Source organism: Asterias rubens, chromosome 10, assembly GCF_902459465.1.
Source record: "Asterias rubens chromosome 10, eAstRub1.3, whole genome shotgun sequence".
NCBI classification, from domain to species: Eukaryota; Metazoa; Echinodermata; class Asteroidea; order Forcipulatida; family Asteriidae; genus Asterias; species Asterias rubens.
Window position 1 is genome coordinate 4,814,402 of NC_047071.1, and position 19,983 is coordinate 4,834,384.

The window sequence follows — 19,983 nt, forward strand, 5'->3', positions numbered from 1 at the left end:
TATTCGACTTCCTTTCTTTCCTTGCGATTGTTTTCATCACAGGATTTTTGCCCTAAGGTGTTGATCCAAAACTAACACAGCAAAGTAGTTTCCTTGCCCCAGGGTGGACCAGTTAGCGAAGCGAGGGTACCTTCAGGTACCTTTTTTTTTTTTTTTTTTTTTTTTACAGGAATGAAAGTTCTTTGTGGTCTGAATGTAAATCAAAAACTTGAAATTGAGCCAAAACCTTTGTTTAAATAAGGGCATGCAATGTCTCAGCTGATCAGCTGATTTTTTCTATTTTTTTTACCATGGAAAACTGAAGACACTGTACAGTTTTATGAGCCTCGCAGTTTCTTCTGTTAGTTATATAAGTCGCATTTTTATGCCTGAAATTAACAATGTGGAAACTCCTTCATGAATCCAAATGAAGTAAACGTTTGAAGGAAATGTTACTTGTTTGAGTTGAGGAAGACACTTTGACCACATATTGTGTAAATTAAAGAGGGAGATTGCCTTGACTGGTCAGATGAAGTTACTTGAAGAGGTTCTGTTAATTGTCACTATTTCATGGCCCTTTGAGGAGAAAAGACGTATTAGACAAAGCAATTTAGGAAAGTATTTGCCTATTGGACTTTGATGGATCTCATGTAGCACTGCTATCTGTCCAACAGTAATTGTGAGTTATTGAGTAATTGTATAATCCTGAGGTTGTTCAACTTCTCTCTGTCGCTGAGTTGTACTTTCAGTCAACTTTCTTTGTCATTGACCTCTAGTTAATGTCACTTGCTTTGTAAACCTTTGAGAGATTGCCTGCCTTTTACTACCCCAGTTGGGAGATGTTTTAGTGACTCACGTTCTAAGTCTTGTTTGAGAGTTTCTTGTGGAAAACTTTAAAACAAAAACTGACTTGTCGCTGAGTTGTACTTTGAGTCAACTTTCTTTGTCATTGACCTCTAGGCAATGTCACTTGCTTTGTAAACCTTTGGGAGATTGCCTGCCTTATAATACCTCAGTTGGGAGTTTTAGTGTCTCAAGTTGTTTTTCGTGTTTAAGTCTTGTTTGAGAGTTTCTTGTACCCTGATTAGGACAGTGAGTATCTGTTGAGTGTGGGGAATACTAAACAATCTGAAGTTGTGGTCAGAAAATTGTGATGTGTCTTGGTCAAAGGGTCAAGTGCTCAGGTGCCAAGCTCTGTAGTTTCTGATCAGCAGAGTCTGGGTTTGAATCCCGGTCTTGACACTGGCTGTGGTCCAGAAATCAAAAGGAAAATGTTGGCTCACAACCCCAATTCTCATCTGCTATTGTCTCATCTGTCTTGATATTGGAGAAATAAACAATAATCCTATAATCCTGATTTAAGTGGTTTCTGCTTCTGAGGATACAAGAAGAATATTTCAAAGAGGCGATATTCTATCAAGATTTGGACCAATCTCCTGATTGGGATACAATTATTCACAAACCTGTGATGTCAATGGAAACTTTAAGTAACAGCCCTAAGCTGTCTAGAGAAAGACTCACTGTGTGTGGTAAGGACTCTAGGGAAAGTCTTGGGCCCCAGTCCAACCTGTGCTTCATCACTGTCAATAACTAGTTGTGTGAAATTAATGAGCTTGGTGGTGGAATTGGGGGCTGAAATAGTTGTCCATTACTTGTTTTTGTTTTTACCAATAATAGAGGTTTACTTCACTAACTAGAATCAACCACACTTTAATATCCATGCTTCACTTGCATGAGACTTTGCTTATCTTGCCTTTCAATAACTTGAGTAAGATTTGGAAACATTCAACAGGTAAATGTGTATTAAGGAAAACCAGTGTGATACCATTAAAATACATACTATCTAAACAAATTCAGCTCATATTTCTTTGGGCGGGGATCGCATTAAAATAATCAAGTGTTGGTTCAACCAGTCCTACCAGTTATCGTTTCTTGATCATCTCCTGTGAAACTTTTCAAGTCTTCAAAGAATTGTTTAGGGGTGTTTTAACGCTACATTCAAAGTGTAGACCCAAGAACAAAAAGAAGTTCACATAATGTGTAGGGGCTTAAAACACTATGTGGATATAAATGTGTCCACACAGTGTTGTTTACAGTGTTGAAGAATAGGGTTTTCCTCAAGTGTGCTGAACAAGGAGTGAGCTCTGTCACCCCCTTCCTTGGCGGAGTGGTTAAGAGCATCGAATTCAAGTTCTGGTGCGAATTCACAGGAGTGTGGGTTCGAATCCCGGTCGTGACACTTGTGTCCTTGAGCAAGATACTTTACTATAATTGCTTCTCTTCACCCAGGGGAAAAAATGGGTACCTGCGAGGGTAGAGGTTGAAATTGTGAATGAAAAAGCCTTTGGAGCGATATGAACTGTTGCCCAGATTGTATACTCCCAAGGGAGCTGAGAAACATTAAAAAAGGGATGTTATTGGCCCTATGACCAGGGCATTAATGTAAAGCGCATTGCTACGGTTATTGTGAAATGCGCTATATATAAGAATTGGTTATTTGATGCCTGTTATAGTGTAGTTAACCCTCCTGTGCCGTGCACCAACCTATTCCACTCGCCTGTTTTACAAAAACCGACCCAATCCAGAAGTTGTGTAATTAGTCACGACTCACGATCTTACCCTAACTCCCAATAACCTTGGATAGAGCTTGTATACTAGGATGTTAATAAAGCATGTGATTCTTGGGTGAATTATATCCTGTAATTTCCTGGGATTTGCTGCAATCCCTGTTAACCACCGCTGTCCTTGCTCCAGAGGAGATGCTAAGATGTTAAGTGCTCTTGAAGGAGCTGGATTATCTGAAGAGGATGGTATTTCATGTCTGAAGTCGCCCCCATCAAGCTGAAATGTCAGGAGTATGTAGCAATGTTGAGGGTGTCTTGTGAAATCAGTTGCTTGGGGCATAGAGCTTGGGGCTTGTGGTTGTATTGCCTTTACCATACTCAAACTATGAAACGTTAAAATTGAACTTTCATTCACAGTAAACTTTTTATTGGAATGTATAGATTATTCTGACACATTTTCATACAGCTTCACTTGCACTTGAAATTTGTTCTAGAAGGGTCACCAAAATTTTCCCTCTGCTGGTAAGGGGTACTTTGCAAAGGGCACCACAGCAGAAGCAATAGGGCACCAAGGCATTTGCTGTGTGCTGTGGGTTATTTCGAGGCCTGCACTGTTTTGTACTAGGTTGCAGGGGAAGATAATTCATTTCTCAAAAACTACAACACCTCAGTAAGTAATATTTGAAGGGAAGCTTTCCACTATCATTATCTTCAAACCCTGTAAAGTTTAATGTAAATCTATGGACATTTTGAAAAGGTACCCAAATCCTTTAACATTAAAGCAAAGAATGAAAGGGTCTTTACGATGTCCTCCAGGATTTGACAGCTGAACTTGAAACGAAAGTTACAGTATTTTATTGAGACGAATTTCTTGAGAGGTATTCCGTCCTTATCTCTGCCATGAGTCACCCAAGGATAGAAAGACAGTCAATGATACCCCAGCTGCTGGGTTGTAATTCACTGGCTGCGATCGTCCTGCGACCGCTGCTGCGTGGGTTAGAAGAACATGGTTTAGACGTACAAAGGTAGAGGTCGACCGGGGTGATGGTACTGAAGGGTCTATTTATTACACTGTGAATTTGATTAATAAGGCATACAACAGTCATCTGGTAAAGCTTCAATTCAAGTTCAGCACCGCACACAGACTCAACTACAATGATTTATGGGGAATTGTTTGCGGGGATCTCACACATTGGCAGTAGAAAAAAAACCCAGGAATATTGTCTTAAATAAAAAATCTGAAAATTACACACAGCTATTAGTTTTAAGATTTGTTGGCAAAAGTTTGTGGTCTTCAGGAGTAGAAAGCCCCAGGAATATTGTGTAAAAATCAAGAAATTACAGAGAACTTAGTTTTCAGGTTGTCAAAATATTATTGTTTCTTAACAGTTCTCACAGAACCTGCCAACTAGATTGCTGCCACAAAAAAATCAGAACATTCCTTTTTCTGACAAGAGATAGCAATGGACAATTTTGTTGTAGATTGTTTGTACAGTGATTTTTATACATTGCAAGTAGTAATTTGGACTTTATCGGTTCTGAAGGCGCTTGAAAATTCCACATTATGTTCACCTTCAAGTAACATTGTTTGTTGACTCATCTGCTTGTTGTGTATCATGTTTCAAGGGTACAAATGTAAATTTAGCTTATTAAAGAAATAAGTATGTTTGTCATCACTTGGAAATGTGTACTTTCAAAACGTCAGATGAAAATAAAAACAAACACCATGTGAGCTATTTCTGACATGGAATGCAGAGTGTGGGAGTTGAAAGTAAACATGTGGCATCAATGGAGATCTTGAATGTGTTATTTTTGTCGTTGCGGTTGTAGGTTGAAATAAATTCCAACAAAAGATTCTTTTGTGTGAGAGAGGTAAGCAAAACAGAAGTAGGTTGGGTTATGGGGGCTAATTCTGAGGTGTACTTGAACTTAAAATAAAATGTGTGGGTTTATGTGAGCTTGTTTTGAAAAGGTGAAAGAAAACTAGATAGCACCAATACTTCAAACATCTTTGAGTGAATAAGTTTTTCTTTAGGGTTTGGGGCTATGTTTGCAAAGTAGGCAAAGACATGGATTCTGGGACTTGTTTTTATTTCAATTTATTTATACAAAGAACAGATTGAACAATCTAAAGGCCTACTTAAATGTTGCTTTTAATGTTGGTTAATTTACACTCTAAGTGACAACCCTTAGTCAGACTGTAATAGTATATATGTGAAGCCAATCAATCATTTCAAAGGGTTCAAACTTTTACGAGTTGACAACCACAAATTAGAGGAATTTATTGGCAGAATAAAAATAGGCTTACCCAAAATGTGTTTTTATAATGAGTGGTATATGACTTGTAAAGCTAGTCTTTGTTGTAAAACCTCTGGCAGTCTGACTTTGACATAATGTACCACCAATAGACCTAATCAATCTTATGTCAAAAGGTACAAAGTCACATCATTCTCTTTTTGAAAAAAAAAAAAAAAGTCTGATTGCTGACAAATTTTGCTGCGTGTTTCCCTTAGGCAGCCTCTGGTAAGGAACCAACTCAATCAGTGAACTGGTTCCTGGAGAATTCCCTGTAATAGAATCAGTCCCCCCCGCCCCCCCACGCATTCACTTGACAGACGTTTTCTGACTTGGAGGAAGGTATCTGTAGTTTTGTAGAGACCGAGGCTAGACCAATGAACATTTTAAATCTAACGCGTAGGTCTTTTTTGATCACTTACAAGTCTGGTTTTGGAATTGGGAAGGAGCCAAGGTTGTTTCACAGGAGTCTGAATTTTTTAAGACCTAAATGTACTCCTACGATTGATAAATTAAACGGAATCAATTTTTTTTTAAGAATGAGAATAGCCCTGGTGTATGAGTAATGTCACTTGTTATTCAATCATCATTTAATCGTTTAATTAAAAAGACCCAATTCTCATTTTGCGGCGAGCCATGATTGAAATTTTAAATTTTAATCCGAGCAATGCGTTTTTCAAATGAGCCGACAGTGAGTCATTTGGTTCATTCCTTCTCAGAATCAATGCTCAATTGTGAGTCATCAAAGCATTTATTACCTATGAAAGCTCAAAGCTGCATTCTGACCAACTTTTGTGGTAATATTTGACTGAGAGTTTAGTTCTGAGGCATGTCTGTTTTAGTGTAGTGTTTTTTTAATTTTCTTGGAGAGATGTGGTGTGTGTGGGAGTATTTCATCTTTCTTCATTTTGCTTCCTTCTTGAAGAATCAAAACCATTTTTGTTTTCGGCTGAAAAAGTCAAACATTAGTTGTTTTGTTCGTAGCCCCTTACCAAAAGTGGCTCCTATCATTGCTTGGGGCAAACTTTCATTAACAAAAAAAAAACTTTTTCATTTTTCACCAGCAAACAAATATTATTCTAAATTAGCACTTGTTCTCATTAGTTATATTTGGTTTTTTTCGACTGGGGTTTAAAACTGCTGACAGAGAATAATATTTGTTTGAGGGAAAAGGGTGTCACAAAGGTTCCATTAGCTTCACGGCTATTTGGAATAAAGGAATACAATGATTTATGTTGCAAGAGTCTGGATAGTTAGCTGTAGGATATCATCAGTTTGCAAAGACTTTAAGTAACTGTAGCTACTCAACACTAAACCACTTAGTAATTTGAGTAAATGATTATCGTTCGACCAATCAATCAATACTTGAGTTTCTTACCCCAGGCCGTCATTTATTCTCTCCTCGGCTCAGACCGGTTTCTTCAGTTACTTACAAGTTCTGTGTCAATTATTATTTTGTGTGGTCTAGGACATAGAATATGATTTACTGTTTACAGCAAGTTTTTGGAAGTTTTGTTCATGACTGAATAGGAAAAAATAGAATCAGTATGAATATTAGCCAAAACAATACAATACTAGAATTTGAAATACAGATTTGGAAACTTTGTAATTTGAAAGTGAAAAAATAGTCTTAACTTTATTCTGATACTTTTTTTCAACAGTTCCATGAAAATCATTTTGACGTAAACAATTAATGTCTTTGACTTTAGGGTCTTCTTATGGTTTGAAATTTAACTTAATTAAGATGGTAAAGAATACTTCAAAACCATAAATTATTGATCCTTGGAAATATCGATGACTAAGTGATAACAAAAATCAACACTTTTAAATTTACTTTCAGTCTTAACTTTTTACATTAAGAAATGCATCGGTCCAAACATATTGGCAAGGATTAAGTGGGTTTCTAGATTCATGTCACGTACGTTATAAATGCCTGGGGTATTTACTCATAGTCTGTCAATGGTCTAACAATAGGCGCCTTCAAAAGTACATCCAGCAATTGAAACGAGGAAATGTTCCAAACCATACAATCAATTAAGAAGTTGAGACATATTTTAGTAACATTGTTTGTGTCCTATTTTTTTCTAAACTCTGCCCAAGGGTTTGTTAAGCGTTGAACTGAAACTCATTGAGGGCAAAGGTAGGGGTAGGCTTTGTATAATTGGTACATGGATATCAGTAATTGTGGCAGGTGTGTCTAATCAGTCATGGGTAGGGCCAGAGGAGGCAATATCAGTTCTAGGCAAGGGGTGAATTTGCCCCCTCTTTTTTTTTACCATTCCTGTTGATTAACTGTGGGAGGAGTAGGTTTTTATATGAGGCTTCTTTCTTGTTGAATATGTACTGTTTTTCACACCACCTTTTCTTTAAAAGGCAGTTGACACTATTGGTAATTACTCAAAATAATTATAAGCATAAAACCTTTCTTGATAACGAGTAATGGGGAAAGGTTGATAGTATAAAACATTGTGAGAAACGGCACCCTCTGAAGTGCCATAGTTTTCGAAAAAGAAGTTATTTTCCACGAACTTGATTTCAAGACCTCATATTTAGAATTTGAGGTCTCGAAATCAACCATCTAAACGCACACAACTTTGTGTGACAAGGGTGTTTTTTTCTTTTATTATTATCTCGCAAGTTTGATCCACCAACTGTGAAGGCTAGTCTTTGACAATTACCAATTAGTGTCCGCTATCTTTAAAGGCCACCTAGCAAGGCAGTGAATGAGAAAGTGTACGTTTGGTAGTGCTTCAGAAACCATCTTAAAGCCAGTGGACACTTTCGGTAAACATTATTGTCCAAGGCCCACACTTCGTGTATCACAACTTATATATAAAATAACAAACCTGTGAAAATTTAGGCTCAATCGGTCATCGGAGTCGGGAGAAAATAACGGGAAAACCCACCCTTGTTTCCGCACGTTTCGCCGTGTCATGACATGTGTTTACTATAAATCCATAATTCTAGAAGTCGAGAATTGATAATTGTTTTAATGTTTTCTCAAAAAGTAAAGCATTTCATGGAATAATATTTCAAGAGAAGTCTTTTACCATTACCTTTTGTAAACCCTATAAGTTATTTGTAAATCTGTGAACTTTTATTTTTTTTCTGATCCGAAAGTGTATAATGGCTTTAGTCTAGTCAGGTAGAGAGTCATAATTTATTCTTCATTTATTTGTGACTTATTTATTCATTTGTGACAATGCTATCAAACTATATCTGATCACCACTAGCAACTTATCAAACCATAAAGATGTCAGCACCTACTTTGTTTGAGCTTTTCACTTCTAGGTGGTTTGCAATGAAAATTCTGGGAACCAGGTTGGCGAGTGCAACCTCGTTCCCAGGGGTGATCGATCTCGCCGCGCCATTTTTCCCCAGCATGCCTTGCTCGATCATAATCCCTGGAAGTGTAACTCCAAAATATCCACATATATAAGGGATATTACAATTAGTCCTGTGGTTGATCTGTTCTGTGTTGGGCGTTAGTCGCGCACACGCTGGATGCGCTGTGTGTAATAAAAGTCATAAACTTGCCTTGGTGATCAGTGTTGCGTGACAAAAACGTGATTTGTACATCTTTATATGCACGCGTTTCGACATATAGAGCTTTTTGAAGACGCACAGCGTTTCATATTTTGCGCGTATATGATAGCCAATCAAAGACACCGATCGGAGTTTCCCTCCCAGGGGTTAGAGACGTACGCAGAGCTAGCGGGTGATACGGCGCGCTGCCCATGGTAGCGAGGTTGGCGAGTGTAGCATTGTGTCTTGGCTTTCACCTATGTGAACTTGGGTCTAACTCCCACCTGAGAGTAAAGCCTTATGTTGATTAGATTTTCATTCAATCTAATTGATCCTGCAAATGTGGTTTTCTACCCACTGAACTGAACATGACCTCATCTTCTTTTCTTCACTGTCTTCCAGACTTTTCAATTACAGTGCTTTTCAGGATCATTTGGTTATATAACCAGACAAATATTAAAGGCAGTGGACACTATTGGTAATAACTCAAAACAATTATTAACTTAAAACCTTTCTTGGTGACGAGTAATGGGGAGAGGTTGATGGTATAAAACATTGTGAGAAATGGCACCCTCTGAAGCGCCATAGTTTTCGAGAAAGAAGTAATTTTCCACGAATTTGATTTCGAGGCCTCAGATTTAGAACTTGAGGTCTCGAAGTCAACCATCTAAACGCACACAACTTCGTGTGATAAGGGTGTTTTTTCTTTCATTATTATCTCGCAAGTTCGATGACCGATTGAGCTCAAATTTTCACAGGTTGGTTTGTTATTTTATGCATATGTTGAGATACACCAAATGTGAAGGCTAGTCTTTGACAATTACCAATTGTGTCTAGTGTCCACTGCCTTTAAAAATAAAAATCAATGTATAGATTTTAGGTACAACATCTCTCTTATTCCTTACTCCTTCCTCCATGATTCTTTCGTTCTCCATGGTTCCTACCAGGATAAATACAATTACAGAATCCCCCAAACTTGTCATTTTCTTAAAGTGCCTCTCTGACCAGGGTCAATCTTATTGACTTTCCATCTCATTCTCCCTCAAGTCTCAAACTCCATCAGCGAGAATCTAGAGTGAACAAACTTATCAGAATTACAGGTGGAGTCGCTCTGGTAAATTACCTAGGAGTGTGCCCATTCTTGGATTTCTTGAGATGTGAGAGGGATTTATGAGGTCACAATGATGACAACTGAGTTATTCCCTTCCAAGTGTTATATAAAATATCCCATATGGTTCGGACAGTTTACACAAATAAAAGCAATACTTGATTTCATTGGTTTACATTGGTTTTATGTGTACTTCTTAAAGACCTTTATCACGGTGTGGACATCTTGATTTTACTCCATTCCAACTCATTGTAACCAAACTGAGGCTGGACGAAATAACAGTTTGGTGCCATGTTTGCGCAATGCATGTTAGCATTCATTACTGTAATTGGACACGGGGAACATGACCAAGATGGTGACAGCGTGATAAAGGTCTATACCCAACAGCCTTGTGGTTATACAGCCATCTAACTTCTCAAACCACCAAGCCACTGTCCTGTAACGGGTTATACAGCCATCTAACTTCCCAAACCACCAAGCCACTGTCCTGTAACGGGTTATACAGCCATCTAACTTCTCAAACCACCAAGCCACTGTCCTGTAACGGGTTATACAGCCATCTAACTTCCCAAACCACCAAGCCACTGTCCTGTAACGGGTTATACAGCCATCTAACTTCCCAAACCACCAAGCCACTGTCCTGTAACGGGTTATACAGCCATCTAACTTCCCAAACCACCAAGCCACTGTCCTGTAACGGGTTATACAGCCATCTAACTTCCCAAACCACCAAGCCACTGTCCTGTAACGGGTTATACAGCCATCTAACTTCCCAAACCACCAAGCCACTGTCCTGTAACGGGTTATACAGCCATCTAACTTCCCAAACCACCAAGCCACTGTCCTGTAACCAATTTGAGGTTGGAGGATTTGGGTTGGAGGTTGGTGCAGTGCTATCACCTAGCCTATGAGTATTGTCTAAATAAGAGAGCATAACAAAGCATTATGATTTACTAAGTTATTTATTGATGCCAAGGAATCCTCAAAAGTGCCTTGAACTAAGACTACAACCCATAGAAGACAACTGTGAAGAGAAGACTGGGGAGGCGAGGGGGGGGGGGGGAGAAAGTAAATTACATATCCTTGGCAAGGCTCTTGTCTAAGTTGGAACCAGGGTCAACAGAGATGGAAGGCAGAGACAAAACCTTTCAGCCTCCTAATATATAGATATGTACACAAATCAATCTACCTCTCTTTCTGGCTGCATGCCTGCATGTAATCCCAAAAAACAAACAAACTTCATGAGTAAACCTACATATATTTTTCTCTAAGACAATCATTGTAAATTGTTGTTTGGAAGATGGTTGATCACTTTTTGTTTGTGGATATGACTCGCTTTAGCCCATTCCAGTAAACATTTATGATTTGGTATGATTTATGGGACCCACCCGAAGATTAATTTGGCTCAAGTTGCAGATCATATATCTGATTTATTTTTGCTGTTCACCTAAAGTTTGTAGTTTTAACGCAAATTTTTGTGACGATGGTGGCAATATGCCTAGGTTAGGTGTAAGTAAAACATTTCTCGGGTAATTCAGATGTCCTGTCAAATGGGACTTCTTTTATTTAGAAAAGGCTTAAACCACGTTGGTTTGACAAGGGGTATAGCTGAGTTTATTTTCTGTTTACTCACTACCCATTCCTATGTTGAATAGGCTACAACTTCAACACAAACTGTCACATAAACTAACCCATGATATCCCACTGTGTTTGATTGCAATCATCGTGTGAAGGGGAGTAAACGCAACCATCCGAAATGTCAACACCAGAAATTCTGCTTTACACCATTTCGCTATTAGTTGACCCATGTTATATAAACTAGCATTGTTCACTGATGGCTTTGTCAAGTACACACTAGTTAGGGTGCTAGGAATTCTATTGTGTTCAGTTTCTGATTGAAGGAAAGTTTTTTTGATCGACATCTGTCAGATTTTAAAATCCTATTTTGGGCTGGGAAGGTCTGTCATGGATAAAGGTAGTGCCGATATTTCTTGGTGGTACTTGCACTTTTAAAGATATTTCTTTACCTCTGGGCTTTGTAAAATGTGAAATAAAAAACAGTCGCGTCTGTGTTATTTCAACTGTTTTAATAGGGTGTTGGTGCAATACAATTTGATACATTTTGCCCATAGGACGTAAATAAAACATGCTGGGTAATACTTGGTGGTTTGTGATCATGTTGCATTGGTACACATTGTAAAGTTCTTTGGTAGGTTGAAGAAAGTTTGACTTTATTATTAGTGCTGTTTGAAGCTTTGCATGGTGTCGATCATAAAAGACAAACTTTAGTAGTTAACTTGCGGGTACAACCATTTTGGGAGAAGGGTTGCCTCTGAGAAGACAGGTGTGGTCTTGATGCTTCTGCTCATCTTCTCCTGAAGACGAGCAAAGCTTTTAAATCTCAGAAAGCCTCATTTGAGAGTTGTATGCAAAAAGTCTGTATCAAAAGCTTGCCAAAATCATGCTTGACTACAAAAATATTTTAAGGTGAAAACTTTTAGCGGATTTATGAAATTACAATCAGCTAACACCCCCCCCCCTCGTTCGGCTTAGCATAAGTTTAAACTTAAGACCATTTCCTGGATTGAAAGCTAAGCCATGACCAACATCAAATGACCCTATAGAAGAACCAGCAGTCATATTAATCATATCCTTCACTTGACCATCATGTTACAATGACTGGACTGCCCCCTATGAATGGGCCTCGTAAAACATCATTAACATGCCATTAGTTTGTATATCACCTATTATCTATGAACTTGACCTTCATCATAAATCCAAATGATGCCATTTATTTCAGCCTAGCGGTGCCACAGTAAAAACCTCTCGACCCAGCTTTTAGTGGACTATATTTGTACGTCCGGATGTTTTTCTTGAGACCCAAAAGGGTCCGACATAAAATTGTTTAATGCATCTGTCAGTTTGATGTTACATTGTTCTTAGAATTGGGGAAGGGTAGATGTTTATTGCATGAATGTAGCTATATAATCAGATCATCTGAATTGGCTAGAGGCAAAACTACAAGGCTTGGCTTTTTTTTTATTGTGGCTGTAAATGTTACATTAAAAAAGAAATAGCTATTATTACTAGCTTTGACAGGAGTTGTCAACCAGCGGTTCGTTTCAGAACCAACCACTCACAAAAGAGATTTACACATGGCGCTACCGCAAAGCTCACTTAATTATACTCCCACCATCCAAAGTTTCAAATCCTACTTTGATTGTTAGTGCCTAATACTAGGGGGTTTGAAGTTAGACAATCTTGACGGTAGTTTATAATATGAGGATCAGTGTTCGACCTAACTGTTTGTAATGACCACGTTGAATAAAACATCTGTGATTGTTTCCAACTTTACTCAGCGTGAAACTCACTCTCTACACAAAATACATGTTGTGATCTCAGCAGGTCAGCTTACAGTCCTTACAGAGGGTTAAAACACTTCACTTTCCCCTGACGGTATTACTCTTCATAGCTGTGAAATCGGCCAAAGTATTGAACATTGTTTTTAAGTTTAAATGGGTAGGAGAAGCTCGTAACACACTTCAAAACCATCAGATTGAATATTTTGATATGCTCCTATTTGCCTTAAACTTGTTATTTTAATCTTTCCTGGAAAAAGGGTTGCACTTTGGCAAGACTTAAAACAAAAATGTTCAGGACCCATGAATCAGAGGTGTGCCAAGGTTTACATCAAAGTGGCAAACAACTTCACACAGTGGAACTATTGAAAGTGTTGCAACCTCAAATTTCTCATAGGTTCTGCCTGAGGCAACTGAGTAGAGAATGAAAACGTGATGTTTTTTTTTCATGGGCAGAGTAAGGTTTTGGTGAATGTTGTTGCTCCACCTGTGTTATTAGTCAAGTCTTGAAGTTGAGAGTATAATCCAATCAATCAGACAGGTCTTAGAGGGAGTAGACAAGATGCCTCAAGCAAATACTTTTTTTCTTCTGCTTAGAATTTTTTTTTCTTATTTTCTGCTTCTATGATATCTAAATTTACTTAATTATAATAAACTCTTTTGCTTAATAATGACATTGTTCCATCTCATTAAAAGGGCACACATACTTAACACAATAAATCAAAAGTATGATTACCCACAATTGCCACCTACCCCCCTGAAAAAAAACCCCCAAAATATAACCTCACAAGTGAATTAAGTTAAGAGATTATCCCATCATGTTGTACAGTAACAATAATTTGTTTTATTTTGAGGTTCTTTTAAAAATGTCAGCAAGTTTAAGTTTTTTTAGTATAAAATGAAGGTAGCAAACATAGGGTTCGAACTGCCTCTAGCCACCGGGCAACCTCGGTAGTCTAGTTGGTAAGACACTGCTCTAGAATTGCAAGGGTCGTGGGTTCGAATCCCACCCGAGTAACATGCCTGTGATATTTTTTCACAGGACTCGAGAAAAGTACTGAGTATACAGTGCTAACACACATCGGTGTATGGGTAAAAAAAAACTTAAAATTAATATTCATACACTTTGACTTCATTGTAATGAATAACAAATGTTGTAGTAGGCACCTTCATATGCAGAGCAGTAACTAAGTGGTATGATGACATTACCTGTCAACTTTCCAGATTAACCATGGCTCCAAAGATATTAAAGTAATTGCTGATGTGTATCGAGTCAGGGTGCTGATTTTCACTTACAATCGGCTTTCCAAAAGACTAAGGACAAAAGTAGGGGTGAGTTGGGGGGGGGGGGGGAAGGGTGTTATGCTAATGCTGTATAGACAGGTGAAAGCCTTTGAGTTAAGGGTGTCTGTCTCAAAAAAATAGGGACTTTGGGATATTGGCTTTGGGACTTCCTTGGTGGCAGCCGATTTACTAGTAGCAAATTCTGTTGATCTTTGAAATTAGAAAATAGAATTAGCTGTTGCAACTGCTTACCAACCAAAAAGGATGTATGGTATAAAGACAGTCAATAGTGCTGTTATGACCCTAGCAGAGACTTTCTTGGAGGCTTTTTCAAATGAGCACTAAAAGTTAATTGTTTGCTGCCACCTAGTGCCCCACTGTCAAACTCTGTCATTGGTTTGGGTTCAGTAGGTATTGGATCGTACAGAAAGTATCTTTAAGATGTAATCCTTCAAGATGCTAACAAACCATTTGGTGATGAGATTTATGAGATTAATAGCTGATGGGATTTAAACATGTGGATATTTCATCATTCATTTTTTTTCTTCTTCAAAAGCATAGCCCAGGCTCATGTTCTGGCTAAAGGTGACATTCTAAGCTGGAGATGGTCAGAAGAGTGGTTCCAATGAGCCATGAAGCATTACTTACTGACCATTTGGTACAAGACTTTCCCAGTAACACCCTGAATGCATGCTAGAATGCATCTACCAAGGTTTCTGTGTCTACACCGAGGTTTCTGCACTCTGGACTGTCCAAGTTCTCTCCGCTGATTGGCCAGAGGGTCAGTTACTGGCCTAGAGGTCAATTGATTACCATCCATTACATCAATTATTATTGACCAGTGTAACTTTATCAAATTGTCACAGCTTGATTTACAGCTAATCCAGAACTATAGAGTAAGTTTCAAATCTAGAGTGTCAAGGAATGCTGAGCCACACATGGAGGAAATGACCCTTCAGTGGGGCCCATTGAACCATTACTTTAAATAATTCCACACAGTACACACTCCCTGTCTGATACAGTTTATCATGACCTCAGCTATGGTTTGCCAATTGAGCAAACATCCTTTCAGATGGACTGGTCCTTTAAAAAACACTGAAAGATAAGTTTGATTTCTCAGAATCGTGCGTATGCCTATTTCACAATTTGTCTTGGTGTGTAAATTTGTTAAGCGAAAGTTGCAGCTGCTACCTACGCTTTAAAGGCACTGGTCACAGTTATCGTGTATCCCAACATAAAATAACAAATCTGTGAAAATTTTGACTCAATTGGTCGTCGAAGTTGCAAGAGAATGTTGAAAGAAAAAAACACCCTTGTTGCACAACTTTGTGGATTATAGAGGTACCTTTCAGATGCCTAATAAAATGCTTCAGGCCTGAAATCTTTTTAAATTTGAGTGCGAAATTACCCCTTTCTTAAAAACTACGTCACTTCAGAGGGAGCCGTTTCTCACAATGTGTTTCTCACAAGTAAGTTGTTATGCTAACAATTATTTTGAGTAATTACCAATAACGTCCAGTGATTTTAAGCACAAGTTGCAGCTGCTTTGATGTTTTGGTACCTCCCCTTTAAGTGATGTCGTCAGCAGTATTGCTAAGTTACGTATTTAAATGTCAATGAAGGGCAACGTTTAAATCAATTGTCCAATATCCTGATGAAGAATTCCATCCTTTATGAAGGGATTCGGTTGGCTTCTTGCCGAGTCTCTCCAAGAATGCCATAGAACACACAAACAACAGAGAAAACAACAAAAGAACTTACTGAGGACATAAATAATAAGCAGACTTAACCAATAAGTTCTGATTTAGGCCTACCGTTTAAGGATCTATGTAACTTTTGTAGGACAAAAAAACACAATGTCCACAGATTTACACTAAACTTACACAGTTTGAAGATAATGATAGTAGAAAGCTTCTCTGAAAATATTACGTGCTGAGGTGCTGTAGTTTTTGGGAAATGAGTAAAACAATGTCATCCAAAATAATTTTCGTCTCATGAGACGAACATTATTTTAATCATTTACTAACGTTTTTTTATGACATTGTTTTACTCATTTCTCAAAACTACAGCACCTCAGTAAGTAATATTTGAAGAGAAGCTTTCCACTATCATTATCTTCAAACCCTGTAAGTTTAATGTAAATCTATGGACATTTTGAAAAAGTACCCAAATTCATTAAAATGTGTGCCCAACACTGGTAAAATTGAACATATTAATGTTCACTGATTTGTACAAAAACTTACATGCTGTAACAATTTATCTTGGTGAAAATATCCATTGAAATATTTGTGCTGGAAATGCTTTAGTTTTTGAGAAATAGAGTAAAACAATTTGATCTTGTGAGTCGAAAATAAAATGTTTAAAAACAGTGAATACAGTGAAGTTTTTTTTAATGATTTTCTTGTGACTCTGATCAAACTCTGATCCGATGACAAATTGAGCGTAAACATTCACAAGTTTGTTGTTTCATGTTTATGTTGGGTTACTGTGCAGATACTGGTCTTTGCCATTCCCCAATGTTGGTCTCAAGCTTTAAAGGCAGTGGACACTATTGGTAATTACTCAAAATAATTATGAGCATAAAACCTTACTTGGTAACGAGTAATGGGGAGAGGTTGGTAGAATAAAACATTGTGAGAAACGGCTCCCTCTGAAGTGGAGTAGTTTTCGAGAAAGAAGTAATTTTCCACGAATTTGATTTTGAGACCTCAAGTTAAGAATTTGAGGTCTCGAAATCAAGCATCTGAAAGCACACAACTAAGCTCCACGGTGTGACAAGGGTGTTTTTTCCTTTCATAGTTATCTCGCAACTCCGACAACCAATTGAGCTCAAATTTTCACAGGTTTGTTATTTTATGCATATGTTGAGATACAGCAAGTGAGAAGACTGGTCTTTGACATTTACCAATAGTGTCCACTGGCTTTAATAGTTATCAGAATCTAATCTTGATTATTAGCACATAAAACTAATTGAAGTATAACATTCTTATTGCTATGAACATAGAGTCAATTTGTCACGGAATGCTAAAAAAGTAAAGCCCACTGATAAATAGGACCATTTCCATAGAGTGGGTTTACGTCATTATAGAATGCTAGTTGAGTTTGTGCACCAACCCAAGACTTTCTATTCACTGAGGCTTGACATGAAGTGACACTCTAGTACCACTCTAAACGCAAGACCTTGCCACTACTTCTCCCAGGGTCTTAAAACCCTCAATAGGTACAGGCCAGTATAGGCGGTAGGTGTGCAACCTCACTAAATACCCCAAATAGCTGTTGGGGCTTTTGGGTAGTGGGTATTTTCCTTCCCACTTTGAAGTTTGTTTTGTGTGCAGGCGGGCATAAATTACCCAGAAGTTTGATTGTGAATTTGTGACTAATGTATGCATTCCTGGAGTTGTCATTACCATATCTGTTATATGAAAACCGCTGGATAAATAGACTGGTTCTAACTACAATACATCACAGCTAGTGTGTTCCTTCTGAACAGCTTTATTGTTAAAATAACTTGTGTTGGTTTAGCTTGGTTGGGTTCAGTTTGTTTTGGTTTGCTTTGATTGTTAAGAAAATAACATGCACCGAACCATAATTACAGACTGTATATCCATGGTATATCTAGTTCTCAATACAATGTCAATGATAGTTGACACCGTGAGCTGCAAAATAAACGAAACAAGACAAAAACCAGCTCATTTCAGCCCCTGTGTGACCAAGGAGGACTCCTCCATGGTGTCACTGTATTTTTGTCAGTTTTGTTGGCCCAGAATGAGGACACAACACAACAATACAAAGGAAAACATTCAAAAGGTAAAGAATCTTCAAAGACCATACAAATAATCACTATAATCTCCACAAACTATTTGGGTAAAATATCGCAAGACTCAGGGAGCTTTTCTTTCTTGTCCTCTTAACTTTTCCTTAATCTCAGGCATGAAAGCACACAATTCTATGCAACAAGGGCATTTGATTTTTCTTACTTTCTTCCAACTTCAATGACCATTTGAGCACAAATAATCACATGTTTGTTGGGATCATGGTTGAATCCACCAAGTGGGATACACCAAGTGAGGATACTGGTTTTTTGACAGTTCCGAAACAATACCTTGCCTTTGATTCTAGACTTTACTAATGCAAGTTGAAACAAAAATGGAAATTTTAGCAGCGTTTAAATACATGTTCACGGGTGAATGGGGACCAGCTATCAAGGTTGAGTCTTAAGATGGCAAACTGACTTCTGAAATCTCGAGGGGATTTAGGATTACTAATCATAAGGCAAGGACTAATGAACAATGGATCTGCAAGCTTTGTGCAAAAAGATTTGTTAATTATCACAACCCTGCCTCAAGCAAAACCCAGAAATCAGGGTGGGGGTAAGTTCACATGAGTTGCTGAACTTGTCCTGGGTGCGAAAGATCAACTTGAACCACACAACGCAAATCATTTGGGAATATCTAAATCTGTCAGATGCAAGTATGGCTTCACTCTTTGCTTCACACTAGCCAGCTGAGTCAAGGCAATATGACTTGGATTGGATGGCTTCACTGCTAATCCTAATACTATAGTATAGACAGCATGTGGTTGCATACTGCCAGTGTGCGGAGACTAGTATTGCATTGATCTCGGGGTCTGTGTGCTGAGTGGTTGACAGAGGGCTTTCTCACCATCCAACCAGAGCTCTTGACTTGTGACTAATAAAAACCCAGGTATTTATGATCAGCCTACTGATGACTGTGTCCTCAACACGTGGTCACTGTAGAGGGAGTTTGACTATTGAAGTCACCATGCAATGGTAGTGTAGTCACACACTGCTGTAGTGTAGTCCACACGCAGGCCTGCCATACGCTTACAGTTACACAAGGGAAGGATTTTACCCTGGAGTCTGCGATTGTGTTTACCATTCAGCTCATTTTATGATAGGCTACAGATGAATGATGTTTCATCACAGGCTCTACTATCATTAGTGGAAACATATTTCTATTGATCTTCACTGACAAAAGCTCAAAGAATTTTGGGATTTTTCTTTGGAGGAATTTTTCAACTCCCATGTGGTTGTGATGTGTTGGTTCAAACTTCATTGCTGTGGTGGAGTGTGTCGTCAGAGGATAACAATTTCTATCTGAAGTTTCTTTTTTTTCAGAAGGGAGTCATTTGTGGAATATTTGAGAACATTTCAGTGTAGTTGGTATTCTTGAATCAACATACTGCCTGAAATTATCTTTGGATATTATCTGGTTTTTAGTGTGAACTAAAAACATTGCTCAATCTTTGAGGAGTTATTTTTACTTTAATTTGAGAACACCATCTTTGCCTTGGAGCAGGAGAAACTACCAGAATGGGTCTGCGGAAATTTGAGTTTGGAATCAGAGTGGTTGTTTGGTTTGGAAGCCTCGTCATGGTAAGTTGTCAATAACAATAAATTATTCTGCTTGTTTGATTTGTCTAGAACAATTCCATTAAAAGGGACTTCATTGGTCCTTTTTTCAAAACTTAATAAACATTCTCTGAAGCATGTCTTATTATGAAGACTATACAACTGTCAAACAGTCAGTTGTAAATGATGGATGGAAATAATTTTCTGAAATAGCTAACAGAAGGGGCAATTTTAAGCGCCACATTTTGAGTTTACTCTGAACTTTTGAATGATTTTTTTTATAGAGCAAACATGGAGTACCTCTGAGACCAAACTATAGACCTTGAGTGCTAACTCGTTTCAAAAATAAAATCCTTTGCTTTGATTTAGCTGATGAGTATTCCTTTAACTACGGCCATGGGTTTCATTCAACTATAAAAGGAGACGATAGCGGTACCGGCCTTATAGTTCTAGAAGTAAGAATTAGGATGTTGCTAAAGATGTAAAGTGAAGTTTTGT

The 19,983-nt window shown here is 38.0% G+C and overlaps 1 protein-coding gene across 1 annotated transcript in view; it reads left to right on the plus strand.

The window, feature by feature from the left end:
• The first annotated feature begins 18,761 nt into the window (after positions 1-18,761).
• LOC117295285 (ADAMTS-like protein 1) overlaps positions 18,762-19,983 on the plus strand; it is a 73,316-nt gene continuing 72,094 nt past the window's right edge. The window contains exon 1 of the mRNA XM_033777842.1: positions 18,762-19,509. Within this exon, the coding sequence (XP_033633733.1) occupies positions 19,447-19,509 (63 nt within the window). The 5' untranslated portion in view covers positions 18,762-19,446. The remainder of the gene's footprint in view (positions 19,510-19,983) is intronic.